The 20897-nt window shown below is 41.6% G+C and overlaps 1 protein-coding gene across 1 annotated transcript; it reads left to right on the top strand.

The window, feature by feature from the left end:
• Positions 1 to 3304: 3304 nt before the first annotated feature.
• LOC108928163 (dual specificity tyrosine-phosphorylation-regulated kinase 4-like) lies at positions 3305 to 11268 on the top strand. The gene is made up of 14 exons (XM_018741953.2): positions 3305 to 3400; positions 3723 to 3786; positions 5003 to 5131; positions 5605 to 5748; positions 6031 to 6169; positions 7527 to 7690; positions 7964 to 8097; positions 8378 to 8518; positions 9044 to 9182; positions 9376 to 9457; positions 9620 to 9792; positions 9910 to 9970; positions 10068 to 10197; positions 10298 to 11268. The coding sequence occupies exons 2-14, from the start codon at positions 3754 to 3756 to the stop codon at positions 10515 to 10517; spliced, it is 1689 nt and encodes a 562-aa protein (XP_018597469.2). The 5' UTR covers positions 3305 to 3400; positions 3723 to 3753; the 3' UTR covers positions 10518 to 11268.
• The last annotated feature ends 9629 nt before the right edge of the window (positions 11269 to 20897 follow it).

Here is a 20897-nt window from a genome sequence, read left to right as displayed (position 1 = left end):
TGCAGAAGGAGGCAGTAGAAATGGGCCCGATATCTGCCCTGGGCTGAGTATGCCCACACCTCCCTGCCCCATACCTTCACCGAACTAACGCCTTTCCAGTGTGTTCTAGGGTACCAGCCTCCTCTGTGTCCCTGGCATCCGGAACACACAGAGGTCCCTGCCGTCAACACCTGGTACAGGAATATTTAGGAGACCTGGAGAACAGTCACAGCCCGGCTACGCCACAGCATGCAACAATGCAAGCGCCAGGCAGATCGCCACCGGCGGCCCGTCTCCTTTCGTCCCGGCCAGTGGGTCTGGTTGTCCACCAGGGACCTGAAAATGCATCTCCCATCCCGAAAACTTAGCCCCCGCTTTATAGGCCCATACCAGATTATCCACCAGGTCACCCCAGTCACTTTCCGCTTGCGTCTGCCCCCATCTCTCCGGGTCCATCCGTCGTTCCATGTCTCCCTTCTGAAGCCGTATCGAGTGTCGCACCTCCAGGTCCCGTGGGCTTCAGAGCCGCCCCTGCCAGCACAGGTGGATGGAACTCTGATGCATTTGGTTAAGGAGCTCCTGGATTCCTGAAGGAATCGTGGCCGGCTCCACTATCTGGTCAATTGGGAAGAATAAGGTCCGGAGGAGCGCAGCTGGGTACCAGCAAAGGATATCCTGGATCCGGACCTGATTGCCTCCTTCCACAGGGACCACCCGGATCGCCTGGCACCTCAGCCTATGGGGCGTCCTCCTCAGCCTCGGCCGGCGGACATTGGATTGTCTGTGCTGTGACGTTCACACCTGGAAAGACCTTCACCTGTCCCTGACCTTGACTGTGTCCTATCCTACGAACCTCGGCAAAAGATTAAAACCAACCCGCAGTTGGGTCCACTACTCCAGCCTGCCTGTCCTCAGCATGACACCCTCTTTACCCATGTCAAAAAGTCTTGCAGTAGGTTGAAAGGCAGGCATCTGAATGCTGGCACTGTAATAAGTTGAGTTATCAGAGACAGGATCTGATTACTAGATGAACACTAAACTTTGGCATTTTTATGTGATCATTTTTCCCCAAATCAAGGTGACATCCTCACAACTTCATAAATGATTGTTTTTTTCTTGACCAATACCTTATAAATTGTTATGCTCCCACATAATCATAATCCCCTAGTCCTTTTAAAATCCAGGAAAAGAAGCCAAAAGAGAAATGATAAAAAACACATTTGCTCTCTAACTAATGGCGCAAATAAATGTCTAGGATCCACCTGTGGAATCTATGAGTGCACCCACATGGTTAATACCTGAAGCCTATATATGCCTTAACCTACAGATAATATGAATATTTCCATTCATTTTCAATAACCACTTGTCCTGGTCAGGGTCACAGAGGCCTGGAGCCTATTCCGAATCACTGAGTTCAATATGAATATTTCTGTCAATGATAAGGGCAGGAGACCGAGGAGACTGTGTGGACCCAAGTGTGGGATTTTTATTACTGATACAGAGAGAAGAGGCAAGAGTCGTAGTCAGGGACGGGCATGGGTCAGTCCATGTCCAGACGTAGTTCTCGGGGAGATGCCGGATTTGGGAGAAGTGGATTTCAAAAACGGGGGACAAGGGATGGAGGAAAATGAGGGTTGGGAAAGGACAAGTTAGTAGACTGTTTCTTGTAGAGTGCAGGAGATGTATGTTTCCCAGATAAGATTCCGCACTCAGGGGAGCACGAACAGAACAGCTTCTTTATACCCTGCTGCTCTATTCTGGGGAAGGTGCGGTTTATTAGGGCAAAGTCATGGGCGTGACCATTTCAAGTTATATATTTGCATTTATTCATGTAGTTTTCAAAAGCAACTTACAGTGTTAAGCTACTTACAACTGTTTCCCCATCTGGGTATTTTTTTTTTTTTTTTAATTGGAGCAATTTAGAGTAAATACCCTGCTCAAGGGTACTACAGCTGAAGATAGGAATCAAAGAGTTTTCAATCAAAATCAAAAGTTGCAGCCTTTAGGTTCAAATGCAGTAGCTCTAACCACTACGCTACCAGCTGTCCGTTAACTACATATTTAGAGCAAACTAAAAAAAAAAGAAAAACCATGTCAATAATTCACACATTGCTTTCTGTGTTTGTGCATTGTATGTGAGAATCGCCCAGACTCCATCTTTTTCTTCTGTTTAAAGCATGGTGCTCACAGGGACAAGAGCAATAAACATAAGCTGATACTTTTATTTACTGACAGATCTGAACTATCTTGTCTAGAAAAAATAAGACCTGGTGTCTTAAAATAAAAAAGACACGTTTATTTGCAGAGAATAACAATGTCAGTAAAATAATAAAATAATGTCAGCAGCTCTAAAGCAGGTTAAACAAAACTTAGTACTGTAGTTGTATTGAAAATTAACAAAATGTGTTCTCACAAGTAATTCACAACTTCCAAGCAGTCCATCTATTTATAATCCATATGTTCTGTTCCTTTAATCTTAGTACTTATTTTAAAGGTTCCAAGCACTAAAAAACATTAAAATGCTTAAACCTGGATTCACTTGAGTTTTGTTGAATTTCAGCCCAGCGTGTGGCTCATTCTTTCAATTTCAATAAAAAAGGAAGCTGTGGCCATCGTTACTACATAAAGATTGTCCCTGAACCCATTTTAAATTTGAAGTGTCGTACGTCCCACATTTACAGATGACCTGAATGCCTACACATCTCACGAGCGAGTCAGTGAAAGAGCAGAAAAATTGAAGAGACAGGTCACGTGTGCTGTTCCAAGCAGCACCTCAAGTTCTCAGCTAATAAGAAAGTTGTATTAATATGTAATAAGCTGAATGAGCACAGAACTGTACAAGGGATAATTCTAAAAGGACTGGAGTTTATTAAGATGCTAATGAATAAGACGGGCTAATACCTCGTCCACAACCGACGCCACAAACGCTTTCAGAACAACTATAACTGACACGTTCGCAATGCCAACTCACACAACTCCTTTCTGTCGCCTCACTCGATCTCACACATGCGTACTCCCACACCTCTTACGTCACAGGCATTCTCAACCACGCCCTAAGTTAAAAACACAGAATAAAACAGATACAACTTATTACAAATAATACCGCAAGATATTACAATACCTTTACATTTCAAATACGTTAAAACGAAATGCTCTTTACAGGGCTTTTAAATTACAAGCGTTGCATAAAAGTATAGTGTTTTTTGGCATGTATGTATAAATATGTGAAAAATATAATTGTATGACGTCACTACTATGGCTACTATGACCGCGCCTGTAATCGGGACGGTTTCCATGGAAACTGGCCACCAAAAAAATACTTTATTTTTTTAAATACCGTTCTCTACTTTTCACTTCCTGCATTCCGTTTCTTGGACATTACTGACCCGCCTGGGGCTACCTCTCAACTTGTTAAGCGAAAGTAAGTGCCTCAAAGTTTCAAACCGCCCCCACCACCTTCTGATTTTTTATTTTTTTTTTCCTGAAACTCCATCCGTCAGATATGTTCCAGCTACCTATTAAAATAAGGCGATGCCATGGCCCGGGTGTAATCAGTTGAAAAATTCGATTTACTTGGATCTAATTCACATTCCTAAATAACGTGTCTGTGGTATGTATTAGAACATTTATTTTAATAAAGCTAACCTTATGTCAGATGGGACATCCTTTTATTTTCTGAAATCTTTTATTTTATTTTATTTTATTTGTACGTATTGTAGTTAAAATTTGCCCGTTTCTAATAGGAGAACTGCACAGTTTGGGCTAGAGACAGTGATGAAGGGTCAAAGTCCTCCACTTCAGTGGAAGGTAGGACCACATTTACATTTGTTTATCTGGCTGATGCTTTTCTCCAGAGCAACAAACCATGTTATGCAATTTACAATTATTTACCTATTTATAGAGCTGAGTGATTTTATTGGAGCAATTTAGGGTCAGTACCTTGCTTAAAGATACAAAAGCTAGAGGTGGGATTTGAAGCTACAACCTACAAGTCCAAAGGCAGCAGTCCTAACAGTCACATGTCATTGGTTCTCAAAACCTTTCATTTGTGATTCTTTTTTCATTTAAACTGACTAGCAGGTGAAAAAGTGAGTCTCCTGGTTGTGGTAAAAATAAAAAATGGAAGGAAATAGATTTACATAGAAATGAAAGTGAAACTAATAGTGCAGCATGAAAATATAATATTGTATTTTAGGAGGATGTGGTGGTGCATTGGGTTTGGCCAGGGCCTGCTCTGTGGTGGGTCTGGGGTTTGAGTCCTGCTTGGGGTGCCTGGCTTGTGGCAGACTGGTGTCCTGTCCGGGGTGTCTCCCCTCCCCCTCCAGCCTTGAGCCCTGTGTTGCCGGGTTAGGCTTTGGTTCGCCACGACCCCACTAGGGACAAGCGGTTGAGGACATTGTATGTGTGAGTACTCTCTTGTATTTATATTAATATTATTTTAACATTAATGTCTTACTTTAGTGGAAAAAATATACGCACACTTTCTGAAGCTGCTTGTCCCAAGCGGGGTTGCAGCAAACCAGAGCCTAGCCCGGTAGCACGGTGCACAGGGCTGGGGCGGGGGGTTAGACACACCCAGGACGGGACACCAATCTGTCGCAAGGCGCTCCAAGAAGGACACAAACTCCAGACACACCAGAGAGCAGGACCCAGCCGAACCCACTGCGCTACCGCACCCCCTGGAAAAAATATACAAAACTTTATTATACAAAATAGCATTCATCCTTATTGATCTAAACGGCTCATAAAATATAAGGAGAATTTTTAACTTATTACAAAGTGGATTTATGACAGAGCTGTCAGAATAGAATCCCATTGTAAAATGAGGACCACCTGTATCAGATTGCAGGTACTGGATTTGAGTTATAATCCCAAAATATTGGGATTGGAGACGAGAATACATCCTAATGTATTTTGAAGTGACAATGTTTAAATTGTTCCCTTTGTCCTAAACTAGCAGCTCAAATGCTGGCCTGTGGGTCTACACAACATGGATTTTTAAAAATAAAATCTCTCCATACAGGCAGCAGGACCTGATGCCATCTTTCAGACACACAGACTCCACACTGACAACATCCACCAGGGGCCCAGCAGACTCTATCCACAGATAAAACACCACAATTCCTCCCCTAAAGTTGGAGTAGACCAGAAGGTAAACCCTTTACTACACTATAAGACCTTGTTCTTCTAAAGCACAGTCTGTATCCATGAAGCACCACTTTATGCACTAGAACCATTAGATACACTGGAGGTGAACCCATACTTGCAGTGTGACCCTGTGTACAGTACAGCTCTAATCTGGCCCTGGTTGGTGTGTAAGGTACCGACTGCAACTAGTCAAGGGAGAGGGGACAGCTTTTCATATTCAGTCCTGTTGTGGCTGGCATGATGATCTCTTTTAAGCCCAGGACCTCCAGGTGTGTGTCTGTGCCACTCTTCATCCTCTTGTTGGGTTTATTCAGTCTTGATCAGAGGAGCACTTGCTGCTCAGATCCTGTAAGATAATTAGTTTGTTTGCCTGGGAAGATGTGTGTTGTGTGTGGGGGAGGGGGGCAGCAAAATTTTCCCTGTTGCACATCTGTTGTCTTATCTCTCCTTTTTCTTTTCCTTCCTCCCTTCTGGTAGAAGTTGAGCACCACTGTGGGCACCCTCCCACAGCTGGAGAAACCTGCGAAGAAGGTAGTATTGAGCAATGTAAAGCCCCAGTACCAGTCGGATAGCAGTTTGCCCAACGTTACCAACGTGGCTATAAGCACCCTCCAGCACAAGGTGATGTTCATGTGCTCATAACACTTCATCATCGTACTAAATTACACTTTTTACATTGTCATCTCTTTTATTCTTCCTGCTCAGCATACCTACCCATATTTTTCAAGAAACTAATTCTTTGTATAGCCTTGAGATTGTTTAAGGCTGAATGCTTTCAATGCACTTTTTTATATTCAGTTTGATTTCTGCCTTCTGTGAAGAGGTTTTGCCACATGCATTTATCACTCTAGTGACTGCAGGAAATTGTGATGGCTGAACACTTTAACCTCTCTTGACTAACAGGAGGAGAGGCAAAGAGGGCACCAATTCTCCACAAAGTTCATCTCTTCAGTGAAGCAGTTGCCTGAGTCCTTCAGGTCCAAGAACCTGATCAACAAGGAGAGATTCTATGAGGGACTGAGGCTGCCCTTGTTGCCAATAGGTGTGGTTTGAGCAATTATTCAGGTCTAGGACTTTGGAACCTGATCCCAGGGGGAAAACTCACTAAGTTTCAAATGGGATGTTGGAATAAAATGTTAGGAAGTATGGCAGAGTGATTGTGTGACCCTGCCCATGAATTTGGTTCAGTGCCAGTGGAGTGAGTGTGGGACTTATAGTGAAGGGATGTGAGACATGCGGGTGTTATATCATTTTACATATCAGTGATTGTCTACAGTTGCAGAGAAAAGTTCTTGAACTCTTTGGAATTATCTGGCTTTCAGCATGATTATTTCCTCAAATGTGATTTGATCTTCCTCTAAGTCAATAAATAAAAACAGTCTTATTAAAAAAAAAAAAACCAGCACACATTTCACATTTTCATATCTTTATTGAAAAAATGCTTTAAATCATCAAGGTTATCGATGGAAAAAATATGTGAACCTTTATATTTTTTAAGTAGTGGAATCTCATTTATTGGCAATAACACCAACTTGGTACTCTGTAGTTACTGATCAGAACTGAGCAGCAGTTAAGAGGTATTTTGGCCCACAACTCTAACTCTAAAAGAACTCTGAAACTTTCAGTTCATGTATATTTTTTAGATGTCTTGCTTCAGATCACAGCATGGAATTTCAATGGGAATGACGTCAGTTATCTGACTTGGCCATTCTTAAACACGGGATTTTGTTTGAGTCATTTTGTTGTTGATTTTCTCCTGTGTTTTGTATTGTGTCATGTTACATTGTGTGACTCAATTTCTTTTGAGTTTTAAATCACAGACAGATATCCTGACACTGTGCTGTAGAAATTCCCAGTACAACTCTAAATTCATTGGTCCCTTAATGAAGGTCAGCCATCCAGGCTCTTCTCCAAACATAACATTTTATACATTAAACAAAAATTTAGATTTTTGTCTCATCTCTCCACAGAACATTGTTGTGCTTACACAAGTTGTGCTGTGTAACAGTCAGGTGTTTTTTAACAAACTTAAGACAGGTACAATTTTTTTAAAGCAATGGTAATCCGTTAATTGGGGGGCACAGTGGTGCAGCGGGTTTGGCCAGGTCCTGCTTTCCAGTGGGTCTGGGGTTCGAATCCTGCTTGGGGTGCCTTGTGACGGATTGGCGTCCCGTCCTGGGTGTGTCCCCTCCCCCTCCAGCCTTGTGCCCTGTGTTGCCGGGTTAGGCTCCAGTTCCCCGCGACCCCGTATGGGACAAGTGGTTCAGAAAGTGTATGTGTGTGTGTGAAAGTCCATGTTTGTTAAGCTATTCATGCATAAGTCCAGATTGTTCCAGAGAGTTCACAAACATCTTCTAAAAGCCATAATTCCTCCTAACAACCTTCTCAATCCAACCCAGAGGCACTGAAATACTTCAAGGACCGGCTGACAGAATTCGAGCAGGAGGAGATCTTGGACTACTCTGAGATCTGGTATCTTCGTGTGTATGCAAAGAAATCTGAGCCCTCCCGCAGTATAACCGAGAGCTCCAGGAATGATGAAGAGGATGACAGTTACATCAAGGTAATTGCAGGCTGTAATAATCTTGTGATGGTTTGGCTATGACCGATGTGTTTTCTGAGGAATAACACAATAGCCCTTTTCCACAGTAAGTAGCAAGAGTAGTAGTTTCCTGGCATAAAAGCAGAAGTGCATTATAGTAGGTGTACTAGTTTAAGCAATGTTATCTGTCTAGGTGTGAAGGAAACTGGGTAATCACTCACAGAAAGACTGAGGAATATTCCTCCTTGAAACACTACTCATTTTGTGACTGTCTTGGAAACTTTGATTTTCCAGGTTTTACATGACCACATTAGCTATCGTTATGAGGTCCTGGAGGTGTTAGGCAAAGGATCATTTGGACAAGTGTTCAAATGTCTCGATCACAAGAACAACGAACTGGTGGCTATCAAAGTTATTCGGAAGAAAAGGTGATGAGTGTTTCTTTATAGAGCCATTTAGAAATTACCATAGGCACAGTCTGAGGAGAGCAGATGTCTGTGGACTTGAAAAATCATTAACTTTTCCATATTTATTTTGTGGTAAGAAACTGTGCGATTACAGCTGGAAAGAATACGTCTACGTGAATATTTAGTCATGAAAATGATGCATTGTGTTAGTCTATAAATTGTTGAATGGATTAAGTCCTTGATGTGGTTAGATATGAAAACTCACACTGTGCCTTCTTTCTCTGGTATCTTGTGAGTGCAGGTTCCACTACCAGGCTCTGGTTGAGGTTAAAATTTTGGATGTGGTGCGCAGGAAGGACCGAGACAACTCCTATAATGTCATACATATGAAGGACTATTTCTATTTCCGCAGTCTCCTGTGCATCTCATTTGAACTTCTTGGGTAAGTAATACGCACACCGCATCATTTGAGGATAACTGTGAACCTGGAGAATAACTTGATGATGGAATCTGATCAAATGAGATTATTTTACTTACTTCCAAACTTCTTTGTCATTTATAGTATTCTTAAGAAAAAAACTGTTGAGCTAAGGTTACCGTTTTACCAGGTGTCAATTTCCTGACCGCAACAATTAATGCATGTCAAGAATTTTGTTGGGAGCACATAAAGGTATTTTTTCCAAACCTAAGAACATCTATATAAAGAAAGTGTTCATTTCTTATGTATTCCTAAAGTGCTTTTTTTTTTTTTCCTGAGACTTGTAAACCTGTTTGTTTTTTTGTTGTCACTCATGTTTGACATTGTTTATTTTAATCATGCACTTTATTAGTGCTATTGAGGTGAAATGCATTAGGGTTAAATGCCCATAAAACAATATTAATGATTATGACTTTGGTGGCAAAGTAGCTATAATTCATTATACTTGCTCAGAAGTCTGAATATATCCTTTTTTTTCTCCCTGTGAAGAATGAACCTTTATGAAGTGATCCTGAAGAACAATTTCCGTGGCTTCAGCATGGCCAGGGTCCGGCACTATGCTTTTTCACTCCTCAGATGTCTGCAGATGCTGCACAAAGAAAAGATCATCCACTGTGACCTAAAACCGGTGAGGTTTCCCCATTCTGCTGTTTAGCACAACAGCTCTGTACAAGTTTTCTAGCTCTTCATCAGAATACAAGTATTTTGTTTGATATCTTTTATGAATGGGTTATGGTGCTGCCAAGGAAAGGTGTTAATTAACTTAAAAAAACTTAATTAATGTAACTAAGAGTTAATTAATATCTGCACTTTGTCTGAAGGAGAACATTGTACTGTCACAAAGAGGACTAGGGAACATCAAAGTCATCGATTTTGGTTGTAGCTGCTATGAGCAACAGAAAGGTAGGTGGGTCTCTTCATTTTTATGTGCATAATGTGTGTGCCTGTGTGTATATGTATGTTTGGAGTGGTTCAGCACAGATGAGAAAATTTGCTTCTCCAGTTTTACACGTGCCTTTAGTTGCTAAGTGTTGTCCCTCTCTCTCTGTATTGCATTGCCTGCAGTGTACACTTACATACAGAGCCGCTTCTACCGCTCCCCAGAGGTGATCCTTGGCCATTCGTACAACATGGCTATTGACATGTGGAGCTTGGGCTGCATCTTGGCCGAGCTCTACACCGGCTATCCACTCTTCCCAGGGGAGAATGAGGAGGAGCAGTTGGCCTGCATCATGGAGGTTGACCATATCCTCAAGCAAGGGGCTAGAATAGACAAGAAATTTTAAGAAAGAGGAGTTTTTATGTCATCGGACAACTTAAAGAAAGTATTTATTGTCATTTGGCTTGTGTTCCAGATATTTGGAGTGCCCCCAGAGGATTTCATCAAGACAGCACCTAGAAGGAAGTTTTTTTTCGGTAGGTCTTTAAGAATTTTTTAATACTTTGCTTGGTTGTTGGTAGTGGTGTTTTTATCCTTCACAATAACTGAGTTGTTAATCTATAATCGGTACAGATTTGAAGGGCTACCCTAGACATGTCACAAACAGCAAGGGGCAGAGGAGACAGCCTAACTCTAAAAACCTGACCAGCGTGCTGGACACCAGTGACCCCCTGTTTCTCGACTTTATAAAACGCTGCCTGATGTATGTGCGGTATTGAAACTAACCACTTCACAGTAAAATCACTGATCTGTGTGGTCCTCTGCTGCACACAAGTTTGAATCTGAAGGTTTGTTGTGTTCAGGTGGGATCCCAGCAAGCGCATGACACCAGATGAGGCAATGTGTCACAAGTGGATCCTAGGGGATCGCATCTACAAGGCTCAGCCCAAGACCTGGATCAATAGGAAGAATGTTGAAACCTGCAATACCCTGAACAAGAACAATGAACTTCTGCACTGCAAAGCAACCAGTATCAGGACAGACAGAAAGGATCAGTCCCATATCAACCCCTCCCTCTACTGATGATTCCTGCTTCCCCACTGAGCTTTTGCACTTTTTCTGCGTCACAGAGTTCCATTTTGATATTACTTCTGAAAGACGTATTGAATTTTCATGTACATGTATTCCTTTTTGATGAGTGGTATTAAGAACAACAGGCAGGAGAACACTGGGAAATGGGCTTGTAGGGGCACTGCTGCATAAAAAGTGCTGGGTGAGGTCTGTTAACTACTAGGAGACTAGCATCAGCAAAAGGCTCTTAATGAAGCTCTAGAAAAAGCCTTCTACATCATAATTAAGCCCTAGGAGCAAATAATGTATGGACATTGAGTCCTAGGAGTTATCTCAATGCGTGTGTCAGTATAGAATTATGTAAAATTATTAGCATTTCTGACATTTATAGAATTTGTATTAGTTTTCATTCATAAAATTAGCTGTATGACATGGAAAGGAACAGATGGGTAGCAGGGCTGATCTGGAGGGTTCACAGGGAGGAGGGGAAGGATGAGTTGGGGGCAGGGGGAAGTTGGGAAAATAAAGGACTTTTCTATATATCCTGACTAAGGTTTTAGTCGGAAGTAAATACCGCATGAGGAGCAGCTGACATCTTTGCCCAAATCAACTTACGATGTCTACTACACCACCTACAGTTTACCCTCACAGCTGGGTATTTTCTTCTTAACAGAGCAGTTTAGGTAAGTGCATTGATGAAGGGTTGTACAGTAGGAGTTGGGATTTGAATGCAAGTTGTTTCATTCCAAGAGAACAGGTTAAACCAGGCTGCCCTCAGTACTTAAAACGTTGGTGCACCAAATGTTGTATTTGGTGAGGTTGCATTTATTTTCAGTTAAGAAGAAGAAGCCATGGAATTCTGTGATGACGAGAAAGATTACATTCAAAGAGAGATGATGGAGAATTTATAGGGACTGGAATAGGTTCATGTAGTATTCAACAGAAGTCCCTTTTGTGGAACTTGTCAGGCTTACCAGAATACTCTCATTTACTGTTATTAAAGGTATCACTGACTTGTTTTAGCATGAAAACATCCACTAACCTTCCACAATCCTGGTTTTTCACAAAACTAATTTATTTCAAATTGTAGCACTACAGATACTCAACTGAAAGATTTTACATCTTTATTTCAATTCATGTTTTACAGATATCAACCAACATCTCCAACCTCTTGTCCAGAGCGGGGCCACATGGGTTTGGCCAGTGCCTGCTGTTTGGCGGGTCTGGGGTTCGAGCCCTGTTTGGGGTTCCTAGAGGCAGACTGGCATCCCGTCCAAGGTGTGTCTCCTCCCGCCTCGGCCTTGTGCCCTGTGTTGCCTGGTAGGCACAGGCTCTCCGTGACCCTGCTCGGGATAAGCGGTTCTAGACATTGGTATTGGTTTTACAGATAACAGCTAAGTTTCTTCTGCAAAGAATGTCAGGAAGCTTGGTCAGTTTGCCATTGTTCCAGTTTCTGGTCAGCATGATTAATGGTTTTTCATTTAAACTAGTGGAAGTTCATACAGTGACAGCTGTCAGTGACTACAGCATGAAGAAGAACTGGGGGAACTGCCTCTTCTGGGAGGAACAGAGACAGGCAGAGGAGCAGTTTCAGAACAGTTCTCAGAACTCCTACCTGATCAACAAGCCACCCCTGAACAGGGAAATGGACAGCAGGGATTACAGGTGAGCCCTCCTATGTGGTGTCTACTTACATAGAATTTCTTCAGTAAATACTTAAGAAAATTTCTAAAAATATTATAATTTTTCAAGGTACTCATACATTTATTTAAAGTACTGGTACTCCATTGCATATCCATCACCCTACCCTCTTTTTGCTACTTTAGAATTTTTCTCATTGACTGTTGTAACTTTTTCTCATTAAAACCAATAGTGCATTATATTGTGAGCCCAATAGTAAAAACTTCTCATTGTCAGCTGTCTTATGGGGATTTCATTGACAATTGTTTATTGTTGACCAGTCTGAGTTTATTGGTGATTTTTTTCAGGATTAATTGAATGCCAGGTTCATTCATGTTCAGAAACAATGGCAGAACTGAGAACAAGATATGGTAAAAATAAGTGTAATAATATAAAAATATTTTTTCCCCATTTATTGTGAGTTGAATTTTATAGGAGTTTGTGTAACATTTTAATGAATGGACTTGTTGGGTAAGTGCTGAAACATGTTAGTTCTTCATCACATGCTACCTTTTGTATGCGTAGATTTCCATTTGTACAGTTATGACCAAAAATATTGACAACCCTGCACTTTTTTTCAAATAACTTCCACAATCCTATTGTGTTTGGATGTATTTTCTGCTAACTAATGGAAGGATGTGAAAATGCAAGTTGCTACAAAAAAAAAAACCTCTAAAAAAGCTACAAGCTACAAAAAAGACTACAAAAAACAGAAATTTTCTAAAATTGATGATTTGCATATGAGATCGCAGAATTCCGTTCTGATGCGGGGGTTGCGGCCATTGAGGAAGTAAGACAGTAGCACTGCATCATTTCACTTACTTGCACATTGTACAGAACTGTAAGGCATACTCCATGACTGTCCGAGGACTTTGTTTTATCACCAACAGTCCATGCACGGGTCTCTGGACTGAATTGCCATTCCATCAGGGCGACTGCTGATAATGCTGTCACAGTGGTGCCCTGCTGGAGGAGTCCAAGGATCTCATCCACGGAGTCCAACAGTTGGCACAGGGTTTGATCATGGCCTCCCAACAGATTGCCTTGGGCTGCCACTGCATTTCAGAGTTTTTCAAACTCTACTGGATCCATGTTATAAGGTGGAATCTTCTGTCAAAAATCACTGAGGCAGAGCGAGGATGGATCCAATCGCCAAGTCTTTTTTTTTACAGGAGCAGACGAGAATCGTGGTCATGGGACAGAAAGAAGGTCAGAACCAAAGAAGTTGTTGGGGGCAAAGCCAGGATCATGGCTGGGTACGTGCTGGGTCAAAACCAGGAATGAGCTCTCCAGGATCCGACAAAAGTTGTGGCCATGGGACAGGGAGTGCTGGGTCCAATAAACAGTGATTGTAGAATAGCCTGGGTCAAAAACCATGTTGTTCAGGTCTGGCGGGTTCACCTTTGTCAGGTGCTTGTGGTAGGCATGACAGTTCTTTATTATATTATTCAGTATGTGTGTGTGTGTGTGTGTGTGTGTGTGTGTGTGTGTGTGTGTGTGTGTGTGTGTGAAGAGTCCATGGGAAAAACGATCAAGGTCACAAAATGGAGAAAACCGAAGTTTTTATTTCGAAAGAATATTTTATTCCAGGGGGTGCGGTGGCGCAGTGGGTTGGACCACAGTCCTCCTCTCCGGTGGGTCTGGGGTTCAAGTCCTGCTTGGGGTGCCTTGTGGCGGACTGGCGTCCCGTCCTGGGTGTGTCCCCTTCCCCCTCTGGCCTTCCGCCCTGTGTTACCGGGTTGGCTCCGGTTCCCCGTGACCCCGAATGGGACAAGCGGTTCTGAAAATGTGTGTGTGTGTGTGTGTGTATTTTATTCCACATATATAAATGACATCCATAAAATTCGACAACACAAACACAAAGTATTTGGCAGTAGGATATTACATTTTGGTGCATTTTTTGTTAATAACTGTGGTATTGGCGATGATTTTAAAATGTGTTATGCAATCTGGACTATGATCATTTTCCCCTTTTTCTAAAAATTGACTTCTTCGAAACTTTCCATTTGTTATTTATATGCAGTTTCACTGGAAAAAATAACAGTAAATAGCCCCTTTTATGAAATAGAACATTGAAAAATGACAGAATGGTTAATTTATGCAAAATTTAGGCAGAATTTCATGTCGGTATTGATACGTTACATTTACATTATTATTATTACATTATTATTACATTATGTTATACATTTACATTATTATTACATCATCAGTATTGATACATCAATATAAAAATGCACTGTCCACAGAAGAGATTATTTCACCAAAAAGCCCATGTTTATCTGTATTCTTTGAACTGCTAAATTTGCCAAATTTTAATCCAAGGAAACTGAAAAAGGAATAATTCTGAGAGAAAGAAAATGTTGTGCTTTGAACATTCAGAAGAGTGGAAAATGTCAAATCGGTGTCACTTCCTGATTCTTGTTCATGATAGACATCAGGGATGACACCATCAGTTAGTAGGTTATCAAAGAAGCTTAGGGTCTCTACATTACAGAACCAGCAGGGCATTATATGCTCACTTAGCACTTTATTAGGAACACTATACTAATACTGGGTAGGGCCACCCTTTGCTTTCAAAACAGCCACAGTTCTTTGTGGCATGGATTCCATAAAATGTTGGAAACATTCCTTTGATATTCTGGTCCATGTTGACATGATTGCTTGCGTCATGAAATTTTAGCAGATTCATCAGCTGTACGTTCATGCTGCGAATCTCCCATTGTACTACATTCCAAAAGTGTTCTATTGGATTCAGATCCAGTGACTGGGAAGGCCACTGAAGAACACTGAACTCATCATCATGTTCATGAAACCAGTTTGAGAAGACTTTTGCTTTGTGACATGGTGCATTATTATGCTGGAAGTAGTCATTAGAAGATGAGTCAGCAACAATACTCAGATAGGCTATTGCATTCAACCAGCGTTGGTATTAACGGGCCCAAAGTCTGCCAAGAAAACATTCCCAACACCATTACACAGCTACCACCAACAAAAGGCAGGTTGAGTCTGTGGATTCATGTTGTTGATGCCAAATTCCGACCCTACCCTCTGTGTGCCTCAGCTGCAATCGAGATTCATCAGACCACTTTTTCCAGTCTTCAACTGTCCAGTTTTGGTGTGCCTGTGCCCACTGCAACCTCAGCTTTCTGTTCTTGGCTGACCAGTGGAACATGACACAGTCTTCTGCTGTTGTAGCCCATCTGCTTCAAAGTTTCATGGGTTATGTGTTCTGACATATTTTTCTGCTCACCACAGTTCAGATCCTTTCTGTCAGCTTGAACCAGTCTGGCCATTCTCTTCTGACCTCTCTCATCAACAAGGCATTTCCGTCTGCAGAACTGCCGTTCACGGAATTTTTTTGTTTTACACCGTTCTCAGTAAACTCTAAAGACTGTTGTGCATGAAACCCCAGAACGTCTGCAGTTACAGAAATACTGAAATCAGCCCGCCTAGGATCAACAATCATGTGACAGTCAACATCACTGATATCACATTTTTACCTCTTCTGGTGTTTGTCGTGAACTAACTTAAACTCCTGACCTGTATCTGCATGATTTTATGCATTGTGCTGCTGCCACATGATTGACTGATTAGATAATTGCATGAATAAGCAGGTGTACGGGTGTTCCTAATAAAGCGCACAGTGAGCGTATTCTTCGCAACTGGCCTGCAGAGCGCCGGTGCAGGATGCCTCAGGTTTACATTTATACTTATTCATTTAGCAGCTGCCTTTCTCCAAAGCGACGTACATCTCGGACTGTCTCTAAACCTGGGATGCCCTCCAACCGTCATGTGGAACAGAGGACATGGAGGAGGCTGGACCCAAGTGCAAGATTGTTTATTCCGTAATAAGGGATCAGACTTGTTCTTGTGGCTGGGGACAGGCGAATGATCAGCCAATCGGCACACAGAATAGAAGCGAGGCTCCAACGTCGTGGTCAAAGGACAAGACGAGCTGTCGTAATCGGAGACATACGGACGATGGGGAAAAAGACTTGGGATAAGCAAGGCAGTTTTGTGAGCATAGAGGGGCTAGTTGTCTCAAGCAAAATTATGAACTGGGAAGTGCTAGAGTGGTGGTTTTTATAGCAAAGTGTTCCAATTTAAGTCAGGTGCTTAATTGGAGCCAGCTGCTGAGGTTGAGGTGTGGGCATGGTCGTGACACCGACAACGTCTGCTTACGTTCTTAATGTCAATAAGTATGTCTTGTTCATGTTTTGTCTTCATCTCGTTCAGTTGCTTCCCTACTACTGCTCTTTCTTCTTCTGAGGTCATAGGAAAACACTGATATCTTGTACATTTGCAGTCTTCGGCAGCCGAATGCTCTGAAGGTTTACGAATTTCTACAAATTCTTGTAGACTTCCTTTAAATTTCTGCTTTTTCAGTTTATCAGTGAGCTTTGGTGTGCTCTTGGCTTCCACCATTTTGGAAAACAATTGGTCAGTTGATGTCACATGACATCAGTCAGCTGACAATTCTGACCTTGATTATTTTTCGATACGGAGAATTGGACGATTGTTCTTTCGATGGAGGCTTTTTTTTGCCCCTTCACTTCAACATGCGTTACTATGACCGTTTTCATTAGGAAGAAACTAGAACCAATGATCTATCGGGTAATGTGGAGAGCTACATTATTTTTCAAAATTCTGACTCACTCACATGGAGTGATAGTAGACAGAATTTTGAAAACTCAGACTTTTCAAAACCGTTTAAGTCTGTTAAATGACTTTTCATTGTATTTTTGTTGAAATATATCACCTTTATCTTCAGAAACTATTTGAATGAAGATAAAATGTCTGCATGTCCAAATATGTTGAAAAAGGCTAAATTTTCTATTGGGTGTACTTACTTTTTCACATGAAATGGTATACACACAGTGTGTTCACAAAATATTCCAACCCCTTAACATTTATCACATTTATGTTCCAAGCTTATGCTAAAATTGTTTAAATTTTTCCCTCATCAATCTATACTCACACACACACACATTTTCAGAACCGCTCGTCCCATACGGGGTCACGGAGCCTACCCGGCAACACAGGGCGTAAGGCCGGAGGGGGAGGGGACACACCCAGGACGGGACACCAGTCCGTCACAAGGCACCCCAAGCGAGACTCGAACCCCAGACCCACCGGACAGCAGGACCGTGGTCCAACCCACTGCACCACCGCACCCCCTCAATCTATACTCAATACCTCATAATGACAAAGTGAAAAAAGCATTTTAGACATTTTTGAAAATTTATTAGTTAAAAACCTCAACATCACAGCCACATTGATAAAATGTCACAGTCTCTGAGGTAAATACCCTATAGGACCACAAGGGATGGTCATCATAGTTAATTCCAACTACATGACACACACCTGCACCACATTAAAAACTCCTTTAAAAGAAGGAGACCTAGCAGCAATGTTTGTGGAATCTCATTGAGAAACCTTGCTTTTTCTCATGTGCAGCTTTGCAGCTTATGCTTTGTTAATTGTGCTTTTGGATCACAATCCTCACTCTTCAAACCATGACAGCAACTCTTCGGATTACGAGCTCCACATGTGAACCACAACTCTTCGGCCTAAGCCCCTCGGACTCGCCTGCCTCCAGAGTGTCTTTCTCTGGGTCGATTTTTCCTGAGCCCAGTCTCACTTCTTCTCTTTCAAAGTTTCAGCTCCCAGCGCTCATCACAGCAGCTATTCAGACAATTGCCATGCTTCATAACATGAAAAAGATGACACGTAAGTATTCAAACCCTTTGCTATGATGCTGGAAATTTTGCTCAGGTGCATGCCATTTCTGTTGATCACCTTTGAGTTGTGTCTACACCTTGTTTGAAGTCCACCTCCCATTGGTTAAATTGATTGGACATTATTTGGAAAGGCACACCTGTCTATAGAAGGTCCTACAGTTGACAATGTGTATCAGCACAATAGCCAAGCCATGAGGATTGCCTGCAGAACTTAGAGACAGGATTCTGTTGAAGCACAAGTCTAGGCAAGCCTACAAAAAAATTTCTGCAGCATTGAAGGTTCTCAAGAGCACAGTGGTCTCCATAATTCTTAAATGGATGAAGTTTAGCATAATCATGTCTGTTCTTAGAGCTGGCTGTCTGGCCAAACTGAGCAATGAGGGGAGAAGGGCCTTAGCAAGAGAGGTTACCTAGAACCTGATGGTCACTGCCTGAGCTCCAGAGATCCTGTATGAATCTTCCAGAAGGATTACCATCACTACAACACTCCACCAATCTGGGCATTATGGCAAAGTCACCAGACAAAAGTCTCTCCACACCAAAAAAATGCAGTCTCCTAATGGCCTCTCTGAAATGGGAAACAAGATTGAACAGTTCACCTGTGCAATACCATTCTAATGGTAAAGCAGAGTAGTGGCAGTATCATGCTGAGAGGTTGTTTTTCAGTGGCAGGGTCAAACTGAATGAAGCAAGGATATCCTTAATGAAAACCTTCTCCAGAGTGCTTTGGACCTTCCCACAGAACAATGAATCTAAAAACAAAGCAAGGAGACAACAAGAGTGAGTTAGGCATAACTCTGTGAATGTCCTTGAGTGACCCAAGGTCCACTATGCTACCAGCTGCCCCCTGGTATGGAAAGCTTGTTGCATCATACTCGAGGTTGTAGTTGCTTCTAAAAGTGTTTCAACTAAGTACTAGGTAAAAATTTCTAAAATCCTCTTCACTTTGTAATATGGGGTATTAAGTGTAGATTGATGAGGGAGAGAAAAAACTAATTTAAATGCTTTTTAGCATAAGACTGCAGCATAAAAAAAAAAAAAAATTAAGTGAAGGGGTTACTTTTTCAATGCACTATGTGTATATATGTACTTCGATGCTTCTTGTTTTGGGTACAAGTACATTAACAGATTTTGAAGCATAAAGAGCGGAGATGTGCATATGTTTTCACAGAATTAAGAATTGCCTCAAAAATGAATAATTCCATCTGAACTGGGTTCTGACAACCTTCAGTGGCTTCAGCACTGGATCTGAACTGGTATTTGGTATGGCATACCATACTCTTCCAGGTGGTAGCCTGAAGTCTGGCTTTAGTTTAGGCTCCTTGAAGGAACACTGTGATTGATATTTGTCAGAAAATATAGTTTTCACTATAGATGCAAGATTTATGGGCTATAGTTAGTTTGGGGCATTTCTTGTCACAATCATGCTTGCACCTCAGTCAGAAGCACCTGAACGTAATCGGAGCATTCAGCTATAAAGAGCACCAGTCCACCACTTCCCAGCTGCGGAATCTCACTTGAGACAGCTGGCCCCTCTGTGCTCTCAAACCTTCCCTCGTGCTGCTCATACAATGTTTTGTTCCTCATTGTCCCCTAGTCCTGAGCCATGTCTCCTTGGTTACAACCGGTCTCCTTGTCTCAACCACGACATCAGATCCTCGCCCCTGTCCAGTTTGCAGATCAACCAACCATTTTCCCGTCCCCAACCATGAGATCTAGACCTTCAGCACTGAATAAACAATCCTGCACTGGGGTCTATCCACCTCCCTGTTCTCTATGACATTTTACTTTTTTAAGCTTGAAGCATTTCTACAGAATAATGCTGCCAGCACAGATTCAAAGTAGAAATTTTCTCCAGGTATACCAAGTTACCCTAATGGAAATTTGCAGTACAGCAAATTGCTCCACAGCAAAGCCCTTTGTGTGGTTGGCCAGCCTTGGTCTTCAAGGAATGCAAAATGTTTGCCCATAACAATATTAAAGTTTAAATATCTAACCATCCTTATGCCAGTAAAACAATTCATGTGTAGATCACCTCTTCTCCATGGTCTAGCCTTAATATTCAGATAATGAAACACATTCTCAAACTTGCAGCACTGTGGCTCTTGAAGACCAAGCCTGGTCAGCCTTGGGTACTGTGATAGTTCAGTGATGCCCTGCTGCCTTTCTATTAAACTACTTTAAGTTTTTGGTCATGAAATCTTCCAATCCTTCTTTCTTTCACAGCATTTCAGAGCAGTTATGAGATCACTGGAATCATATCACCAGTCAAAACCATCCATCCTTTCAGTGTGGTTAATAAGGAGATCACTGGAGTTGTGGGACTAGACCTACCCCTTCATAACTTCACTGCAGTTGCTAATGTGACCATACCATTTCCTGTATCCCATTAATGTACTTACTCATAACTAAAGAAAATTCATGTCACTGAAAGTGGAAACGGCGCTGTTGGTGTGAAAAGGGTGGTTTTGGGACAATGAAGAACAAGAGAGGGTATGGAAATTTCCATAATCACTAAAAGTAACATACAGAACCAAAAGTTTCTTCAAACAAGCTTTATTTCAAAAGTGCAATAATAACACCAGCTGCATGTCATATATATTGAACTGAAACATACACACAAACCTATAATATACACTATATAAATACTACATATAACTATAGAACAGCAATAAATATACTGGTGATTACGAATGATTTTATTTGACCACTTTCTGCCTTATATCCATATAAATATATAGTAAGGCAGTAAGTTTTGTTTCTATATACCAAAATACTCATGAATCTGAGTGTATATTTGGTATTTTTATATCTAAGATCTATATACAGTTTTCCCTCACTTAACATCTGTTTAGTTAAAATTTATTGCAGTGCCTTGGTTTTTAATATTACTTTCTCATATAACATCCCATTTTGTCACTATAATGTCATCAGCAAGACAGTGACATCAACAAGCACTGTTTATACTCGT

The sequence above is a fragment of the Scleropages formosus genome, chromosome 25 (assembly GCF_900964775.1).
Source record: "Scleropages formosus chromosome 25, fSclFor1.1, whole genome shotgun sequence".
Classification (NCBI taxonomy): domain Eukaryota; kingdom Metazoa; phylum Chordata; class Actinopteri; order Osteoglossiformes; family Osteoglossidae; genus Scleropages; species Scleropages formosus.
The sequence above is the reverse complement of the archived record's forward strand: the minus strand, read 5'-3'. Positions and strand labels throughout refer to the sequence as shown.

Bases quoted from the DNA above. Each gene is read 5' to 3' on its own strand.
- LOC108928163 (XM_018741953.2), top strand. From the start codon at position 3,754: ATGAAGGGTCAAAGTCCTCCACTTCAGTGGAAG. The intron at 5,132-5,604 runs GTAAACCCTTTA...CCCTTCTGGTAG, and splicing joins AAGTTGGAGTAGACCAGAAG to AAGTTGAGCACCACTGTGGG. The intron at 7,691-7,963 runs GTAATTGCAGGC...TTGATTTTCCAG, and splicing joins AGGATGACAGTTACATCAAG to GTTTTACATGACCACATTAG.